The sequence below is a fragment of the Lepidochelys olivacea genome, assembly GCF_965140295.1.
Source record: "Lepidochelys olivacea isolate rLepOli2 genome assembly, chromosome: 6".
NCBI lineage: Eukaryota > Metazoa > Chordata > Testudines > Cheloniidae > Lepidochelys > Lepidochelys olivacea.
The window spans coordinates 16114307-16134183 of record NC_140416.1 but is presented as its reverse complement, the minus strand read 5'-3'; the positions used below and the strand labels follow the sequence as shown (position 1 = coordinate 16134183).

At 40.7% G+C, this 19877-nt stretch overlaps 1 protein-coding gene across 1 annotated transcript in view; it reads right to left on the bottom strand.

The window, feature by feature from the left end:
• Positions 1 to 19877, bottom strand: part of LOC311522788 (solute carrier family 9 member C1-like) — a gene marked incomplete at its 5' end in the record, with an annotated part of 307404 nt that overhangs the window by 273848 nt on the left and 13679 nt on the right. The window contains 2 exons of the mRNA XM_084632258.1: positions 3504 to 3669; positions 11347 to 11475. Coding sequence (XP_084488384.1) covers positions 3504 to 3669; positions 11347 to 11475 — 295 coding nt within the window. The remainder of the gene's footprint in view (positions 1 to 3503; positions 3670 to 11346; positions 11476 to 19877) is intronic.

Sequence of the window (19877 nt, the reverse complement as noted above, 5' to 3'; positions counted from 1 at the left end):
TAATTTACCCTATCCTACGTAGATCTCCATTCCTGTGAGAAGTCTAATAAAAGACAATACAGTGGTGTAGCCTCAATAGACTTTTGCTCTGATCACATATGGCAATTCTCATGTTTTTGATAAGACACAACACTGGTAGTGCAATCAAAGTGAATTAAGAGGATGTGTGGAAAATAGCCTGAAGTGGGACCTCAAAAGAGTTGCTTTCACTTTCCCGGGCAAGGGCCTGTAAATCCTGAATTATCTTGTTCTCTGGGTATGCTCTGGTGATGAAGTGGCAATTTTCTGTAATATTTTTATGAAACCTATGTGTGCCTCCATTTCCCCTATATTTTGCATGGTTACCCAGTGAGAAAAAGGACTGTTTGCTCTCAGCGCAGGCTAAGAGAAACAGGTATGAATGTTGCCCTAACTGTCTGAGCCTGACTGGTTCGTTATAAAAGGACTGTCTGAGGTCAACCCCATATCAGTGGGGCATCCAAGAAGACAATGGAAAAGCCAATCATCAGGACATTGACACCTAGCAATCCATGATCAAGGGAGAGATGGATTTTGTCATCTCTCAGCAGGGAAGCTGAGCCCAATGCCCCAGCTCAAAAACAAAGGACTGGTAAGGGATAACAGTTAGTTGCTGGAAGGAGTCCGGGGCTTTCACATGGGAGCTGAACAAGGTCAGACAGAAAGGCAGAGCCTGACCTGAGTATGGGGGTTGAGTACAGCTTAGCTGGGCTTTCAGCTAACCAGACTGGACTTGGACTCTGCTTTAATCTCCATTTCTCTATGCCAAACTACAGATTTACTATTCTGTGGTCCACCTAATAAACCCTACTCTTTTGATAGTGCTGTTAAAGTGTCACTGCAAATACTTGGTGAGGTGCATTAATCCCTGAAGAGTGCATAAGTGTCTACCAGGAGTCTATCTCAGTATGACTCACTGAACAGAGCTCACAGTATGAAGCAGGAGTGCTGGAGCCACAGAGGTTCAGTCTAAGAAGGCAGTGAGGCTGCGTAGCCTACCCTGAAGGAAGAGTGAGACTACTTGGGGTCTGGCACACTGAAGGGGTTCCTCCAAATCTGGGGGCGTAGCACTGATTCTGTGAATCTGTGACAGTTCACCACCCTCTATAGTGAAAACTAAGCAGGCTTTCAGCATGTTCTTTAGTCTTATCTTACCTCAAAGGGACATTTGGATAAGATGCAAGAATTATGCCTTATTTCGCTTTGCATCCAGTGAGTGGTTCCATGCACTCAGAAAGAATTTCTTGAGATACACTGTGTGCAATTCTACCCAGGGGATATCAAGGCATAGCACAAGCAATTCTAGCCACTAGAGAGAATTGGCAATTGATGAATGCTACTGGGACACCATTCATGCAATAAATTTTTGCCTCACTGCAAATCTTAACCATAGCGATAAAATTATGGCCAAAGCCATGCCTATTTTGACCCTTAGAGGAGTGATTCTCTGTGCTGGGCTCTAAATAGTCATCTTGATTATGAACAGCTACTGGGTTTGAATCATTTCTAGAATCTGAGGAGTTGTGAATGGGGTCTCTTTCTCCAGACAAAGCACTGATAGACAAAGCACTGTCTTAAGAAAACACTATTTTCAAATAAAGATGCAAAACATACACATTAGAAATCTTAGAAATTCAAAGTTAATAGCCCACTTTTAAAATAAACATTCTAAAATACAGAATTCCAGTTCTTCAAACCTTCTAGGAGACCTCAAGCAAAACAGGGAAGACAAGACTTCTTCATATTTAAAAACAGCAAAAAGTGGGGAGGGGTTTTTCAATTTTCTCAGGCCTTTTTTAGACAGCATAAAGCAAAAAAGGGAAAAACCCCTACTGGAACCAAGGTTTACCCTTGAACAGCTGACATAATGTTAAACACATCTTGTTCCTGTCCATTTTGACTTTCAAATTCACATTTATCATCATGCCAGTTAACAGGACTCCTCAAGGCTGTATTCTAAGAGCCTAATTTGCTAGTGAACACAAGCCCTACAAGGGTTAACATCATAATCCTCCTGAGTGTGGGTTTTTTCTCCATCTTAGGCTCCTCAACCATATTAATTTGACTTTGTGAGTAGTAGACCAATTTAATCAAATTAACTCCTAAAATTAGCAAGACCCTCAAGATTGAAGATGCAGACTCTAAATCCCCAGAAACCCTCAAAAGAAATCCCTTTCAAGTGAAAAATGTAAGGATCAATATTTTTCTATTCCTAAATGTTTAAAAGATATTAATTCAGAATGACTGCCTACAAGTTGGAAGAATATTTGTAAGCTCTGCCTCCCCATTATACAAATCTCTTAAGGAATAAAAGGTCAAAATTTTATTTCTAAGGTGGACTCAGAAATGTCTTCCCATACCAAAAAGATGGCAAACCTTGTGGAAGCGGTAATTTTATGTAAGGATCCTATAATAATATAAATATCTCTCAAAATAGACCATGACACCTCCTTTTTAGCTTTATGTGCTGCTGTGGCTTGGTCATCTCTACAGCTTGACTCTCCTGGATGCAAACTATTAAGATGCTCTCAAATTAAAATCTAAGAATAACAGAATCACGTATGAGAAACTTCAAAACATGTATAAGGCTCTTCCTTATTTATTATGCTTTTTGTAACATCACAAGATTCACTTCTCATGCCCTTCTTCTCTCTTACACAGTGGCCAGAAGGAACATGTGGTTCCAGTCCTGAGATCAGAATGTCATCTCTAGAACCATTCAAATCCAGGCCTCTTTTGTCAGAAGTTTTTGGGGGACGCTTTAGCTACAGCTGCGAAAAGAAAAAGTTTCAGAATCTTAGCATGTTCCCTATGCTCAGAGAGATAAGGGACAGTCACTTTTACTTCAAGGTTAAGAATTTTAAGGGCTTTGGCAAAATATCGCAAACTACTCTTTTAGTTCCACCTCAGAACGAAAAGGACAAAAGCTTCCCTTATAAAACATTTGGTCTCCATCTATGTTATATATATTGAAATATTTGTTTTAGTTAGATTGTCACTGTAACACTCACTATGGGTTCTAAAGAAAAAGGTCAGTAAAGAATAGTTGTTTTTTTTTTAAGTTTGCTCTTGCCCTAAATATACTTTGGCTTCAATGACATTCTGGCAGAGGCTTTTGTTTTAGCTCACATTAACTTGTCTGAATCCAAAGCAGACCTCCATAACTAATAGCACCAGTGATATTTGGATATATATATGTATATATGATGGAGTGTTTTGATAATTTTTTGTTGCTGTCCACCACATTCATAACATAATTTATAACTTCTGTTTTATTATTTTTGGGAGTTTTCCTCGTTTATTCACAAACATTAGCACTTCATTTTTCCCAGTCCTCCTCCCCATTTTTGTTTTCAAGAATGCAATAAGCTCAAAAAATAGCAAGAGTGATGAAATACAGCATGCCCCAATTTCTGTATTGTGTGCAGGATTATTTAAATCTAAAAATATTCATACTTTCCAAACTGTTGGAAAAATTGACATACCAATGTTTTTCACAGAAGCCACAGAAAGGATAGGATCTGTTGTGCTAAGAATGATTCCAAACAACATGCTAACGTGCCAGTTCCAGTTATACTTATTGATTTTATAAGTTAACCATCCAATTAAAGTACAATTCAGCAAAAAGCCAGGAACTGAAAGTAGCAATATCTGTGAAGACAATTCATAAATGTATTATTAGATTTTAAAATATTCATAGATCCTGTTGTATCACAAGATTATTCATTTTATATTCCCAGACAAAAACTATGTTAAATTGGATTTAAGGTTGAATGTATATAAGTAATTTAAAGGTACAAATATTATTGAGATATTATAATTATCCCATAAATAAGCATCGCAAACCCTAGGAAATTCAGAGTTAAGGTTAAATTAATAAAAACCCAAACATGTTAAGAAATTAAAACAAACAGTTAAGACATGTGAACAACCTTATTTCCTCTTTGTGCCGACACCTTGCAATAACCATATAATCACAAGTGCATAATATCACTGCTTATAGCGTTGGATTAAATTTAACTGATTTTTTAAAACAGTAGATTTTTTTTTAAACTCATGGCATCACTACAGGACAGAGTTGCGGCTGCATGGGTGGCTGAATTGTGAATTGCTTTTTGTGTTATTCTGGCCACTTCAAATGGTATCACCTATCACCTGCTTATTCTTTTAACTGTTCAAAGAGGTTTCCCATCAAGTAAATTGTTAATGGGGGCTGTTTTAACTATCCTTTAGTCACCTATAGTAGTTTAAAAAAATATTGTAAAGCTGGAAGCTTTAATTTCTTTACCAGACTTGCAAGCACACCTGCACTAAGATTTGAAGCAATAATCTGGATGTCAATATGAAGAACCCTCAACTTCCTAGTGCTATGGCAGGAGTTTACAAAAACAACTAGCCTCGCTAACAAATTACCAATATTCAGCCTACAGTCTGATGTATTTAAGTGGCACTTCCTATACCCAGTCTGGTACCTTCCCCAAAACATCCCTCAGACCCTGAACTGTGCACTAGAACCCAGGTGGTGTCTTCTCCTTCACCCTGCCATGTAGGTTTGAGAGAAAAGGGCAACGGGGACAGCCAGAGACTCCAGCTAGTAGGGCAGAATCAGTTAAAGCACCCCTTTAGTTTTTTGGAGAACTTTCTACAGTTTTGACTGAACATTTTTTTTTTGCCCTGTGCTATTGTTCCAGCCCTCCTCCACAAGCTCTTCACCTCAGTATCACTCCTCTTACCCTCTTCTCCCCTGTTCCCCTTATCCTCTTCCCTTCCCTTGAGCTTATCCTTCCTCCTAACTAAACCCAGCAAAAGAAAAAAATAATAGAACTAACATGATGTTTGCTGCCATCACATTGTTCACTCTGATTGTGTGTTATACCCTTTCCCTACCCTTCAGCTGTCTTGTCTATTTAGATTGTAAGCTCTTCAGAGCAGGAACCATATTTTTGTTCTGTGTTAGTACAGCATCTAGCACAACATGGTCCAGGTCCATGACTAAAGCAACTAAGTGGTACAGTGCTATAAACAAACAATAATAATTAGAGGTTCATCTGTCCAAGTACTCATATTGAGTTACTTGGGTGACATCAACATTACGCAAAGCAACATTCAGCCTGGAAGACTATGTTTGCTATCCCTTCTTTGTTTTATGCTGACTTTGTGTCATATACACGGGCTTTTCTTTTTATACAATACTTAAATGACAGATTAACTTTCTCACTTATCTTCCAGAAACTGAAGCTCTTGCTTTAAGAGGAACAGGTGCTTTTTCCAACCCTACCCCCACACTGAAAGTCATGCAGAGCACGTGTGTTCATCACTGTGTGCTCTTTTAGGACTTGCAGACGTCCATGAGGAGATACATGTGCTTCTCAGGAGATGACATATTGGGTTCTGTCATGTACAATGCCAATTTGGTCTGCACACGCTTTCAGCTACTGAAAATTGAAAGGGCATTAAAATATTTTCCCAACCACCACCAAACTGCAGGAACCAAAGTTGTTTTTTTTTCATCAGGGGCTGGATAAAAGTTTTTGTTCAGTTTTCATTTTGTTTTCTCTAATTTAAACATTTCTGTACAATTTCTTCAGCCAGTTTCTAACTGGCAGCTTGCACAGAACAGTTCATATCTGAACTGAAAAAGCAAATATTGAAGTGCTGATACACATACTGATCACTTTTTTTTAAGTGAGAGTTGGGGAACATATCTATGATATCTTTGATCTATATAACAATTACATTAAAAATACCTTCTGTTATAAGAACATTAAGATTACACTCAAGAGTTAGGAAATGCCAAAATTAAAGTTACTCATGGAATCCTAATTCAGCTCCCTTGTGCATACATATTACAATACAGTCTTTATTTACCAGCTCTAGTGTCCACAATTCAAAAAACACCATCAGGAAGCCTCCAGGTACGGATTACAACCAGCTTAGTATTTACCATTCCACGTGAGACATAAAGCAGGTGGCAACTGTAATATACCTAGGAAGCATCATTAACAATGCTAGAGGATGCTTGAAAGATGTGGATACCTGCAAATCAGCAGCTATTGTCATATTTCTGTCCTTTCTGTGGACTCTGTGGGGAAGTCTGGACACCAAGCAGCAGATCTACAGAATCATAGCTATACCAACTCTGTTGTATGGCGATGAAATGTAAGCACCGAGGAACGCCATAGAGCACTAAATTGACATTTTTGATTCTTGTTGTCTTCATCAGCTATTTCATATCAAATGGCAGTTCAAGATCAGAAATGAGGATATTCGAAGCTGAACCCAGCAACCATACCCATCAGCACTGATTCAGTTTCGGCAGCTTTCTTGGTGTAGACATATTATTAGGATCGAAGACCAAAGTGTTTATACCAAGGAAATGCAGCTATACCACCAGCAATCAAGGGGCAGTCAAAAGGTTCGGTGGCATGCTAAGATTGCCAACAATGGACATAAACTGAATATCAAGCATGACCACCTTAAGGACCTAGCTAGAGATCCATTTGGGTAGTGCGCTATCTGCAAGGAGGCTAAATCCCCTTGGGATCTGCCACAATGATGACAGTGTGTCCGCAATTCAAGAAGCATGATGATAAATTCTAAAGGGTTCTGAGAAATGCCACAAAAATGATTGTAAGATACGGTTTTCTAATTCTTTAATGATAGACTCAAGGATCTCAATCTATTTAGCTTGGCAAAGAGAAGGTCTCGGGATGACTTGATTGCAGAGGAACAAATATTTGATAATGGGTTCTTCAAACTAGCAAACAAAGGCATAACATGATACTATGGCTGGAATTTGAGTCTAGACAAATTGAGACTGGAAATAAGGTGTAAACTGTTAACAGTGAGGATAATTAATCATTGAAACAATTTACCAAAGGTTGTGGTGGATTCTCTATCACTGGAAATTTTTAACTCAAGAATGTTTTTTTTTTAAAGATATGCTCTAGTTCAAACAGGAATTATTTCAGAGACATTCTATGGCTGTATTATACAGGAGGACAGACTAGATGATCATAGTGGTCCCTTCCGGCCTTCAAATGTATGAATCTATATGATTACAGCCAATATTGTCCATAAGACACTACCTCATTCAGTGCACAGGATGGACAGTTGTTCACTGAATCGGTAGCTAGTCAATATTTCTTTTCTATCCTCATCATTCCATGTGTAACGCTATCCATTGTTTGCTACACACCATCCAAACCCTGCATTAAATATAATTATTAATTTTCTCATGGGCTTTTCTACAGTGCTGTCATCATAGTATCTTAGCATTTTACAAATGTTAATGAACGTATCTTCACAAAACCCATGATATGAGGTGAATATTATCCCCATTTTACACATGGGGAACTCAGGGACAGAGATTAAAAATTAAATTGTCAAAAATGTCACCTAATTTTGGGTGCCCAATGAGATGCCTAGAGCTTTATTTTTTTCAGTGTACTTAGTATTTTATAGCACCTATATGTTCAGAGCAGAGGTCCCATTGACCTCACTTGCGAGTTCTCAGCACTTCAGCAAATCAGACTCCTTTGTCTCATGCTGGGTACTCATAAAATGATGAACACACCATGGACATCTATGAAAGTTTTGGTTTAAGTGACTTGCCCTGCATCACAAAGAAGCTCTGGGGCATACGCAGGGACAGAATCCAGTTCTCCAGTGTGGCATTTAACTGTCTTAACCATGAGGCAATCCCTTCTCTTCCTGCAGTTCCCTTCCTCATTCATCACACACTTTCCAACCTCTGCAACAAATGAGGCAGGAATCCTACATACAAGATCCTCATTCACCTAACAACCCGAATGAGTTCCCAAAGCACAGTGCATCAGGTGCACAAAATGAGGTAGGGGTCCTGCAGAAAATATGCTGTCAGATCATGTAACTAAAGACTGAGGGCCAATTAAGGTTGCATGAGCACACCTAATTCTGTAATTTCCTAACTTTGCATACTGGGCTTTGCAATCTTAATATTCTTTTAAAATTTCTGGATGCAATTTCCTTTTTAAGAACCCGTAAAACTGAAAAAAACAAAAATTCCATTCTGTGGAACCATAATAATCCCCAACGCAGTCTTCAGCAGGATTGGGATGATCTCTAGAGCCACAGCACAGTCCTCTTTCACTTGAGTTATTGTAGTCACTGGTAGTAGTATAAGACTTTTCCAAGTGAACCTGCCACTAGAGGGGGATGGAGACACACTTGACCCAAAGGGTTTCACAACTATTTGCTAGAAAGCAAAAGAATGTTCAGACTCGAGAATAATATGTTAAAATCTAAATTCTGTCAGGGAACGTAGTAACTAGTGGTTACAGACTCTTCTGCTCCTGTCCCCCACAAGCCTTTCCCTGGCCCCTTCTACTCCATCCCCACCACCTCAATTCCTGCCCCTCTCTGGCATTGTCCATTTTCCCCCAGCTTAACTGCTGCCTCTGTCCCCACTCATTGCGCCTATTGCTCTTATCCTTTGCTCCTGCCCCTCTCCTCTACTCCTTCACCGCATCTCTTTCCCTTATCAATTCCCACATCATCTGTCCCTCGCTGTCCTGCTCCTATTCCCCTCCCCCCATGCTCCTAAATCCACCCCTGAGCTCCTGTGTGTCCCTGCCCTGCATATCTCACTCCCTCCACCCACACTCCTGATCCTTTTCCATTCAAGTCTGTCTGTTTCCTCCTCCTCACTGACTAGATGCCAGCACCAGGAGCACTGAGAGCACGGGAAAGACAGTCTGCCTGCTCTCTGTCCACATACCCAATGCCAAACAGCATCCAGCAGCCAAGAGGAGCAGTTGCAGGGAAAGTCCTGCTCATCCTTTCCAACGCTGGGATAGTGCATGCACAATCCAAAGTTAGCATATAGGAGTTGCAAGGGGACAGGGCATGCTCAGTGCAGACTGACTCTTTGGAGAATTTAGCTGTCAAATTCTAACTAGACTCCACTGAGCACGTGCCAAATTTGGGCAAATTTTCACAGACAAAGTAAAAGGCACAACTCTGACACCAGGGCAACCCTGCCCCAATGACAAATGTCAAGTATCTTGTTCCACAGCAGAGAGGTGCTAAGTTTTTCGATGAAAACAATTATTCTTTTACATGGACAAAACAATGTGTTTTTCCATAACCTTGTTCTTGGAAACAGCTTTATCATTTTAGCTGAAACTTGCCAGAAACATTCCAACTCATGCAGACCTCTAGCATGGAATTTTTCATCCCAAACAGTTTAACTTTGTCAAAGTTATAAGCAACTGAAACACAATCTTATAATGGAAAACACATGCAACCTTAACTACTGGTATCACTTTCTGAGACATCTATGTTAGGTTTATTATTTTTATATATTTAGGAGCAACTAATTAATCCTCATCCATTTATGTTTTTTCATAGGTAGAAGCCTTACTCGCTGTTCAGTTAGCTTTGTTTATCAGCAGCAGGCAGTGCCAGCCAAATCAGCATCTTTTAAATAACTAGTTTAAAAGAGCAGCTGTCGAAGAAGTACTGGAACTGCAGTGGACAAAGGCGCACCTGTGCCCCCTCTCAAGATTGTGGAGCAATTCTGGATGTTGAGGGATGGGGGCATGCTAAAGAAGAAACTCTTCATGCTCAAAGATAGAATTAGCTGGAGGTGCTGAAAGTAGCACTCACTCCACAAAAATTTGTGACAGCCTGGGTAACCATGGGACAAATCTCCCTGAAGAGATTGGGATGGACATCTGACAGAGTGGTGAAGGAGAAAACAAGGTTTGGCAGAAGTCTCCTGAGGAGTATACTGTGTCTTTTACAGTGAAGTTGCCTCAAAGCTCTCTGCTGAGCAGACCTTTTTTAATACCATCTGTGATGCTGCACTCCATATGATTTTATGAAAATATGCTAATGAGTGTGAATATAATGTAACTGGAATATGCTTCATGCAAAAGGTCTCTTGTAAGGTATCATTACAAAGCTTATAATCTACTGAGTATGGTCATCCTATTTGTATAAAGGTATCACTCTTGTATCTGAAACTATAAATATGAAATGTAACTCTGAGGTCCTATTGTAATTATGCAAAGTATGGGTCATTATTGGTGGTTTGGGATCTTGATGGCTCCCATCAACTAGGACAATTGGTTGTAAATGGCTCTGTTTACTTGCAAGCCTTCCTGTGAGTCAGGTGAGGAAGAATGAAGGTTTGGGGTCTCACAGGATGTGTGACCATGTCATCTGGTACTGGAATGCATCTTAAACCTGGTGCTTTCCATTTAGAAGGAGGCCAGAGAGAGAAAAGATTCCCGCCTTGTGCCAAAGCTATAGAAGGGGGTGGAACAGAAAAAAGGGGGCTGCAGTCATGAAAAATCCCCTAGCTACCACCTGATCTGGAACAAGGACTGTACCAGGGGAAAGGATTGGGCCTAGACTAGAAAGGAGTCTAGTCTGTGAAAGAAGCTTATCAGAACATCTCTGAGGGTGAGATTTACCTGTATTCAGTTTCTTAAATGTATTAGGCTTAGACTTGCATGTTTTGTTTTATTTTGCTTGGTAACTTACTTTGTTCTGTCTGTTATTACTTGGAACCACTTATATCCTACTTTTTATACTTAATAAAATCACTTTTGTTAATTAATTAACCCAGAGTAAATAATTAATACCTGGGGGAGCAAACAGCTGTGCTTCTCTCTCTATCAGTGTTATAGAGGGCAGACAATTTGAGTTTACCCTGTATAAGCTTTATACAGAGTAAAATGGATTTATTCAGGGTTTCGATCTCATTGGGGGCTGGGTGTCTGGATGCTAGAGACAGGAGCACTTCTTAAGCTGTTTTCAGTTAAGTCTGCAGCTTTGAGGCGTGTGGTTCAGACCCTGGGTCTGTGTTGGAGCAGACTGGCATATCTGGCTCAAGAAGGCAGAGTTCTGGAGGCCCAAACTGGCAGAGAAAATGGGCTCAGAGGTAGTCTCAGCACATCAGGTAACAGTCCCAAGGGGGTCTCTGTGACCGAACCATCACACCCTCCTTCACAGGCCTTAAGATCAGCACTGGTAAGATAGAGACACTGAGGGCTGTGACCCACCCCAGTTCTCTCTCCCCAAGACCTCTCTCTTCTTCACTCCAGGTTGAGCTAGGCAAACTCCCAACTCACAGATGAGGTGTCACTACATTTTAAAAGGTAAAAAGGTTTCTAAAGTCTTATTGCTCCAATGAAGCTTTTCCTTTTCTTTTTAAAGTTTATAATGTATACCAAACCATTGCAACCACTTTACAGTCACAAAGAAAAACAAGGACACAATTACCTCTTACCTTTTCCATATAATGAACTCTAATAGGAAGTTTCTGAAATCACATCTTACCTGCCAAAATGATTTCCGAAATATATAAAAATCCATTTCAAAAGCAGCAGTAAATATTATAACAGGTGTGAACATATGAAGAAACAGGAGCGGATCAATTTCTGCAATGTATTCTGTCAAAATGCTAAACTGACAATACAAAAGAAAGATAAGTACACTTATTAAGTGATTTCTTGAAAAAAGTAATATATATTATGGAATGGGGGAAAAATGAACGTTTTTTTCCTATCTGTAAATCTGCAATGATATTAAGTAATCATCATTCTAGACCAATTGGTTTCCCTTTGCTGTTCAAACTGTCAAGACAATGTGATCAATCACCAACTTCTAAATATTTGTCATTCTCCTTTCACCAAACTGCATTGCCTCTTTCAACAATTTGGACCAATGGGCTCCAAGTAACAGTGCCCACAGGCTCCCCACCTAGGGAGGAAATGACCATTACAAAATGACAATGCTCAGCACCCACCTCAGGCCAGGCATCTGTGAGGCTGACAGGAAAAGTCAGTAGTGCCTTGTAACAAATATATGTGGACTGCCAGATAACAGCCTTACACAACTCTTTCACAGAAGGCCTTTCCCTCTAAACCCAGGACCCTAGTATGAAAGATACTTGGGAAGAAAACATTGCAGATTTATATACAGAAATAAATGAAGGTTACTTACCTGTAACTAGAGTTCTTTGAGATGGACTCTGCATATTTACATTCTTGGGATGCACCAACCAGTGCAGTTTGGATGGTAGAACCTGCTGATATAGTGTCCATTAGAGCACTTATACACCCCTCCTACTCCTTCCCTCATCATTCAAGCACATTCTGAGGGGGAGGCAATAAAAGGGGCCATGGTGCCACCTGCTACCTCAGATCCTGACACTGCTAATATAGAGTACAAAATTGACTAGAACTCAGCAGAAAAGGGGAAGGCAGACTGGGAGTATGAATATGCAGAGTCTACTTCAAACAACTCCACCTACATGTAAGTAATCTTCATTTCTCCTTCAAGTGTCCTCTGCATATTTCTATTTTTGGGATCATTTGGCAAGCAGTAAATAAAAAGGTGGAGGGACACAGGTTCCCCCTAATTAAAGACTGAAGCACCACTCTGCCAAACTGAGCCTGAAGTCTAGCTGCAAAATCTAAAGCATAATGTTAAATTAAAGACTGACTAGAACTCGAAGTGCTAGCTTTGAAATTTCAGTAAAGGGAACACGTCTAGCACATATAACAGGGGTAGCAATTGCTTGAGTGCAGTGAGTACCCCCCAGGAGGAGAAACAGAAGAGATCTTATAACTCTCCTCTATATACTGCCTAACTCATCTAGACGAGGACTGTGTAGTGATAGCTTGACCTTTAAAATTTCCAGCATATGAAATGAATAATTTGGGAGAAGCCCAAAACTCCTCAGTCCTATTCACATAATATGACAAAACTTGTGGCATCTAAACAATGTAATCTAGACTCCCCTTATGAGCATGAGGTCAAGGAAAGAAGACCCATAAATTAACAGATTAACATGATAGTCCAAAATTACTTTAGGACAAAATATGGGCTGATGTCTAAGAACAACTTTGACTTTATGAGTAAGAGTGTAAGGAGGGTCAGCAATCAATGCATGCAGTTCACAAATTCTTCTAACAGATGTGACAGCTATTATAAAAGCCGTTTTAATGTAAAGATGAAATAAAGAATACTCTGACAGAGTTCAAATGGTGGAAACGTACGTTTTGTTAATACCCAATTTAAATTCCATGGAGGAACTGGATTTTTTACTGGCAGATACAAGTTTAATAAACCCTTCAAAACCTTTTTAAGAGTCATGTGAAATGATAGATTTACTATTAATAGGTGTAGGAAAGCTGCTATTGCTGCTAGATGTACTTTACGTGAGGCGCAAACACACATTTTTAAAATTAAATAAATATTCTAAAATACATTGAATAGGAACTGACGCAAGATCAATATCCTTATCATAGAATTGTAGAATCGTAGGAATGGAGAGGACCTCAAAAGGTCATCTAGTCCAGTCTCCTGCACTCATGGCAGGACTAAGTATTATCTAGACATGGGGTTCTCAACCTTTTTTCTTTCTGTGCCCCCCCAGTATGCTATAAAAACTACATGGTCCACCTGTGCTGCCACAACTGGTTTTCTGCACATAAAAGGCAAGGCTAGCGTTAGGGGGTAGCAGAGCTCAGGGCTCTGGGCTTCAGATCTGCACAGCGGGGCTTCGGCTTTCTGCCCTGGGCTTCAATGAGTCTAACACTGGCCCTGCTTGGTGGACCCCCTGAAACCTGCCCATGGCCCCCCAGGGGGGCCCAAACCCCTGGTTGACAACTGCTGATCTAGACCATCCCTGACAGATGTTTGTCTAACCTACTCTTAACAATCCCCAATTATGGAGATTACACAACCTCCCTGGGCAATTAATTCCAGGGTTTAAACACCCCGACAGTTAGGATGTTTTTCCTAATGTCCAACCTAAAACACCCTTGTTGCAATTTAAGCCCACTGCTTCTTGTCCTATCCTGAGGTTAAGGAGAATAATTTTTCTCCCTTCTCCTAGTAACAACCTTTTATGTGCTTGAAAACTCTCATGTCCCCTCTCAGTCTTCTCTTCTCCAGACTAAACCCAATTTTTTAATCAAACAATTATACACCAAATCTTTTCTATATCAAATCATAACATTTTCTAGTCGACTGTTCTTGAATTAAAACACATTGCGCAGCTAAGGAGCAAGATTTCTTTAAATATGTTAAAGTCCTATTCCCCAATCTGCTAGATGTAACAGTTAAGGATCTGGATGAAAGACTCTCCCTTGCTGCTGGAACAGCATGTCTGGTGTTACTGGTAGAAGTTGTAATTTCCTTTGTATAAGAGAAATAAGTCTGTGTATGTGACACTCTGTACCTCAAAATAGGAACTCTGAAACCCCCGTATTCAACACTGTCATATGATCATATGTTTTGTACAATGCATGTCTTGTGAGGTATCATTTTAAAAGTCTTGATCTGTTGAACCTTAATATCCTGTTGAATTGTACGTACTATCATTGTATGTGAAGTTATGAAGTATTTCTATATGTGTTACTGAAATATGTTGTGAGGTTGGGAGATGCCCACAGCTGATCTTTTCAGTAACGACAAAGGAGCAACTATCACTGGCCAGACAGGCGTTGATGGCCAATCAAGAAGAATCCACTATCTCAGAGACTCCTCAGCAAAGATCCTTCTAGCAGCTGGAAGAAAGTATAAAAGAGCGACAGTGACATCATCACTTGGCCTCTCTCCTCCCCCATCTCAACACCTGGAAGATTGTTTGGAAGACAAAGACTTTGAACTGGGGAAATTGGTCCCAAGCTGGGAAGGGAATCCAGCCTGTGTATTGAGAACTGTGAGCTGCCTGTAACATCTCTTAGGGGGAAAGACTTCTTAGTCTGTGGAATTCAGACTGTGAATTTATTTTTATTTCCTTTGTAACCTACTTTGATCTCTATGCCTGCTATTTCTAATCACTTAAAATCTATCTCTCTTTAGTTAATAAATCTGTTTTATATTTTATTTAAAACTATGTCTTTGGTTGAGGTGTTCAGGGAATCTCAGATCTGATTACAAAGACTGGTGCATATTCACTTTCCTTTGAGGAAGCAGCAAACTAATTAATGAGCTTGCACTGTCCAAGGTATATTTCTGGGGTGCAAGGCTTGGGCGGAATTGGCTGGTGCTTCTCTCTGTATGATTCATGAATGGCTTAGAGAGCATCCATGCAATTTCGCAGGGTGTGAGTCTCCATGTGCTGAAGGCTGAGTGATCACAGCACCTGGAAGGGGTTGGTTGCTTGTCATAGCTTTGTGAGTTAAGGAGTCACAGTGGTCCCACAGTTCCAGGCTGTATCCCAGGGATCCCATCATAGTGTACCATTGCTGCTTCTGCCCTACAAGGGCAACTAGTATCATTTTGACTGAGTCCAGTCTGATCTTTGCCAACACATTTAATATTAATAGCAAAGAAGAAAAAGAATACATTAGATCAATCCTCCAACTGACAAAGAACACATCTGTCAACTAAATGTCTGAGCCTGCTCTTGAACAGAAGTGGGGTCACATGGTGTTGAATCTTGTTGTGAAAGGACCTATGTTCAGAAAATCCCAAAGGTTGAAAACGTCCTAAGTCAATGAATCCTTTAGTGACCACTTGGGCATCGGAGTAGAATCCCTGCTCAGCTAACCCATGATCTCATTGTGAATTCTTGCTACCATGTAGGGCGATCGGATGGACTCTGTAAAATACACCCGACTCGTAGCTATATAGACTTTTTGCAAAGTTGTTATGAACAAGTCCTCCCTATTTGCTCAGTTGTTATGAACAAGTCCTCCCCCTTTGCTCATATAAAACATTGCTGACCTATCATTTGTGGCAACTTGATCTACTGTGTTCTGTATTTGTGGGAGAAATGACTTGAGAGCTAAATGTATGGCCCTCAGTTCTAACACATATATGGGAAAATGAGAGTCTTGGTGATTCCAGAGACCTCAAATGAATAGATTGCTCAGAGAAGTCTCTGCTGTGATAACTGGGTTTACAAGTTTACCCCAATTGTGAGCTCAAATATAAAAAATATCTGAAAGTTCGTAAGATGCCACAATAACCTATAACAACAAATGCTGATGGGAAATAGGTCAAATTAATAATGAATAGTATAAACAGGTGCAAGAGAACCAGACAGACACTAAATTAGTCCAAATGAAAAAAAGGTCATGTTGATGTACTTCAAGGACTACAGAGAAATCATGTTTGGTAAAAACAGAAGATGTAGAACCAGAAATTAATGAATCAAAATTAGTGTTTTGGATATTAGGCTTAACTGGTGGACAAAATAATCAGAAGGAACTATTCAGCCCACTTTTCCCCTTCTGGGTGTTCTTGAAAAAAAAATCATCCCGTGTCCCTGCACAAACCATCTCATCAGCACGACTCATCTCATCTTCCTTGACCCCCAAGAAAAAGAAGCAGACCAGACTGAAAGACTTTCTTCCTGTGAGGAAGGCCATTAGGCCTTACTTAAGGAACTTTGTTTCTCACTTGTGAGTCCTGAAAATCATATCGTGACATCCAGTCCTCAACTCATCAGTGGGGATACCTAATTGCTAGCATCACAGAAGAACATAAGATCCTGTTCTGCCTCTCTTCCTTGTGTTACCATCTGCTTCTTTTGCCACTTACTTACTCCTATCCTATATCTCATTCTCTCTGCCTTTCATCAAATCCTGAAATCAGCTGCACTGCATCAGCACAGTGAAATGAGATGACCGCAATCCTGCCCTAAGGAGAAAAGACCCAAGCAGATGACATCCCTGAACAGAATGTAAACCAGAGTCCAAGCAACAGGTGCCACAGTTGATCTGCCAGCCAAAGCATCCATTCATAACTGATGAGCCACCCAGTACTCCAAAAAACATCAACAAAAGCTGTATTTCCCCCACCTTTTCTATCCTATCTCTTCTCTTATGTGCTTCTATTTGTTGGAAACAGGAGAAGTAAATACTAGGGCTGTCAAGTGACTAAAATAGTTAATCATGATTAATCGCAGTTTTAATCACACTGTTAAACAGTGCAATTAAACTCCTGTTAAACTCCTTTTACTAAACTAGGTGAGTTACCTTCAGCTGAGCGAGCCCTTGTTTGCAAGGGAGGGTGGATTTTATCTTAGGGACTCCGCATGCAGGAGGGGAAGAGAGGCTAGTGCAGGGAGACTGAACTTGCCAGATCCCTATTCTCTATAGGATACCTCCAGAGCAAGGAGCCAGCTGGGGGCACTGGGACATGGCGTGGGGTGGGGACTGGTCCCCAGAGCAAGGGGAAGGTCACGGGAACGAGGGGCCAGCCAGGGACAATGGGGCATGGGGCGGTTCCTGGAGTGAGGGGCTGGCTGGGGGCAAGTGGGTGGTCAGTCGCCATAGCGAGGAATCAGCCAGGAGCAATGGGGCACAGTGAGGGGATAGGAACAGGCCAGCCAGAGGCAATGGGGCAAAGCGGGGTCAGGATCCCTACTTCTCCGCTGTAGCTGGGATGGGAGCCACTTCCTCTTCTCTTCCCACCCTCTGGTGGCAGCTTGGTTACTGCGCCTGACTGGATGCTGTCAGATCCCTCCGCAGCTGATGCCTCCCTCCCTGCCCAGAGGTATGTTATTAACATGTTGTAACCATGCCTCAGTAGGTCACAACTGAGAATACCAAATTCAGGAAAAACTGCTGAGAAATCGGGCAGATATGCTCCAAGACTGGTTTCAGAGTAGTCACCGTGTTAGTCTGTATTCGCAAAAAGAAAAGGAGTACTTGTGGCACCTTAGAGACTAACCAATTTATTTGAGCATAAGCTTCCGTGAGCTACAGCTCACTTCATCGCTTCATTGCTCCAAGACTGGTGGCTAATCCCCCATAGGATATACCAAACCAGCAACAAAAGTAAACTTCTGTTTCACCACACTGGCTAATAAGAAGTCATGAAAGCAGTTTCCTTAGGCATTCCAGTCCTTGTATTACCACCGAAAACATTAGACTTAGTCTTAGAGATAAGTGGTTCTTTAAGACCAATCTCTTAAAATAAAAGGTTCTTCTGATCCCAAAGGACCAGCCACACACCCAGGTCAAAATATAACTTAGATCTTACCCAAAAATCTCACTGATAAACGTTTATTCATAAAAAGAAAGAAAAGGGTGAGTTAAAATTGATTAAAGGAATCAAATACATACTGTAATTGCAAAGTTCTTGGTTCAGGCTTGTAGAAGTAATGGAATAAACTGCTGGCTTGATAAGTCCCTGCTTGCTTCCAAATCAGTGGAAGGTCCTCAGTCCATTGCTTATAATGCTCCCATTAGTAGAAGTTCAAAGTCCACAGGTTTGAGCAGGAAAGAGGCTGGAGCAAGATAGAGGCAAAATGGAGGTGTTTCCAGGGCCTTTTATAGCTCTGCTATGTGGAGGGAAACCCATTGTTTAAAAAATAGCCCTCAGCACAGCTAGTGGAAAATTACAGATAAAAGATGGGAGTTTGGAATCACATGGGCAAGTCACATGTCCATGCATAATTTTGCTTTGTCACAGCAGGAAAGCCCATTTTCTGTAGATAGGCGTCTCCCATAGTCCATTATGAGTTAATTGTCCTTCTGACGGGCCATTCAATTTGAATAGTTCCTCCAAGATATGGTGGCTAACTATCTTGTGGGCGTTACCCCAGAAGCAAACATTTGAAATCCAGCTATAGAGCCAATATTCATAACTTCAAATACAAAAACGATACATGCATACAGTTAGCACAATCATAACCAGCAAATCATAACCTTTTCATAGACATCTTACATGCCACATTTTGTACAAGATTTGTTGCAAATATAGAACAGTGGTTGCAACCATTGTCATATATTAATCAAATAACATCACACGTTAAAAAAATTAATGTGTTAATTTTGTTTTCAGCTAATTGCAGGCGTTAACTGTGATTAATTGACAGCCCCAGTAAAGACCTTTATACATGAGGAATGAGAGTAAAGTTAACCCTTTCCTTTTCATCAAAAAAGTTTTTCTGAAAATGAGACTCTCATAGTTTACCTCCAAAAGGAGGTAAAGATTTTAAAGGTTTTGATCAAGTTTGCAATGCAGAATCATTCACTTTCATTTTCAGTATAAATGCTTGTTTTACTTTTTTTTTTTCCCTTGTGTTTGATCATTAAATTTTCAATTTTAGGGTGAGTGCTTTTGGGTGTTTGCCAAAAATCAAGTAAACCAATGTCTCCAAAAAAAATCCAAAAAAACAAAACCTCTTTGTATCACTGTTTTTATGTTGGACAGTGAAAGCGTTTATGAGGTACCACAGTAGGTGAATGTTCCTTGACTGTCCGTTCTTAATATTTAGGATCCAAATGTCTCAGATCTGTAGACACAGGGTTTCTCTGCCTGGAATAGGGGAGCCAGATTTCCAAGGGTGATAAGGGTAGCTGGGAGATGGTCAATATGCTGAAGGCATCCATGGTGGTGGGAGGGATCACAGGCCTCAAACCCAGGGCCACAGGCTGCACTCAGGACACGACTGCCACACAGCAGTTCACCCAAGTAACTAGGGAAGGGTCAATGGGACGGGCTAGTTCACAGAGGACCCTGTTCCCAAAGCTCCCAATTGTGGGAAACATTCAACCCTCCAATTGGCTAAGGAGTACTATATGAACCAGGAAATAACAAGAGGAAGTTGCCCTAGCAACTAGACCTGTGGTTTTCAAACTGTGGTCTGTGGACTTAAGATTTCCAAAGGGGTCTGCACCTCCATTCAACATTTCCACACATTAAAAAAGGTTGAAAACCACTGAACCAGAGGAATCCTTGGCTCTCTGCGACTACAGATCCCTCCTCCTTACCTGGCTCCTGAGCCCTGCATTCCTGCCTGCTCTTGGTTCCTTTCTTTCCATCCCAGACCTCTGTCTACTCCCAGTTCCTGCTGTCCTGCCCTATTCCAGGTCCCTGCTCCTCTGCCTTACCCCTGA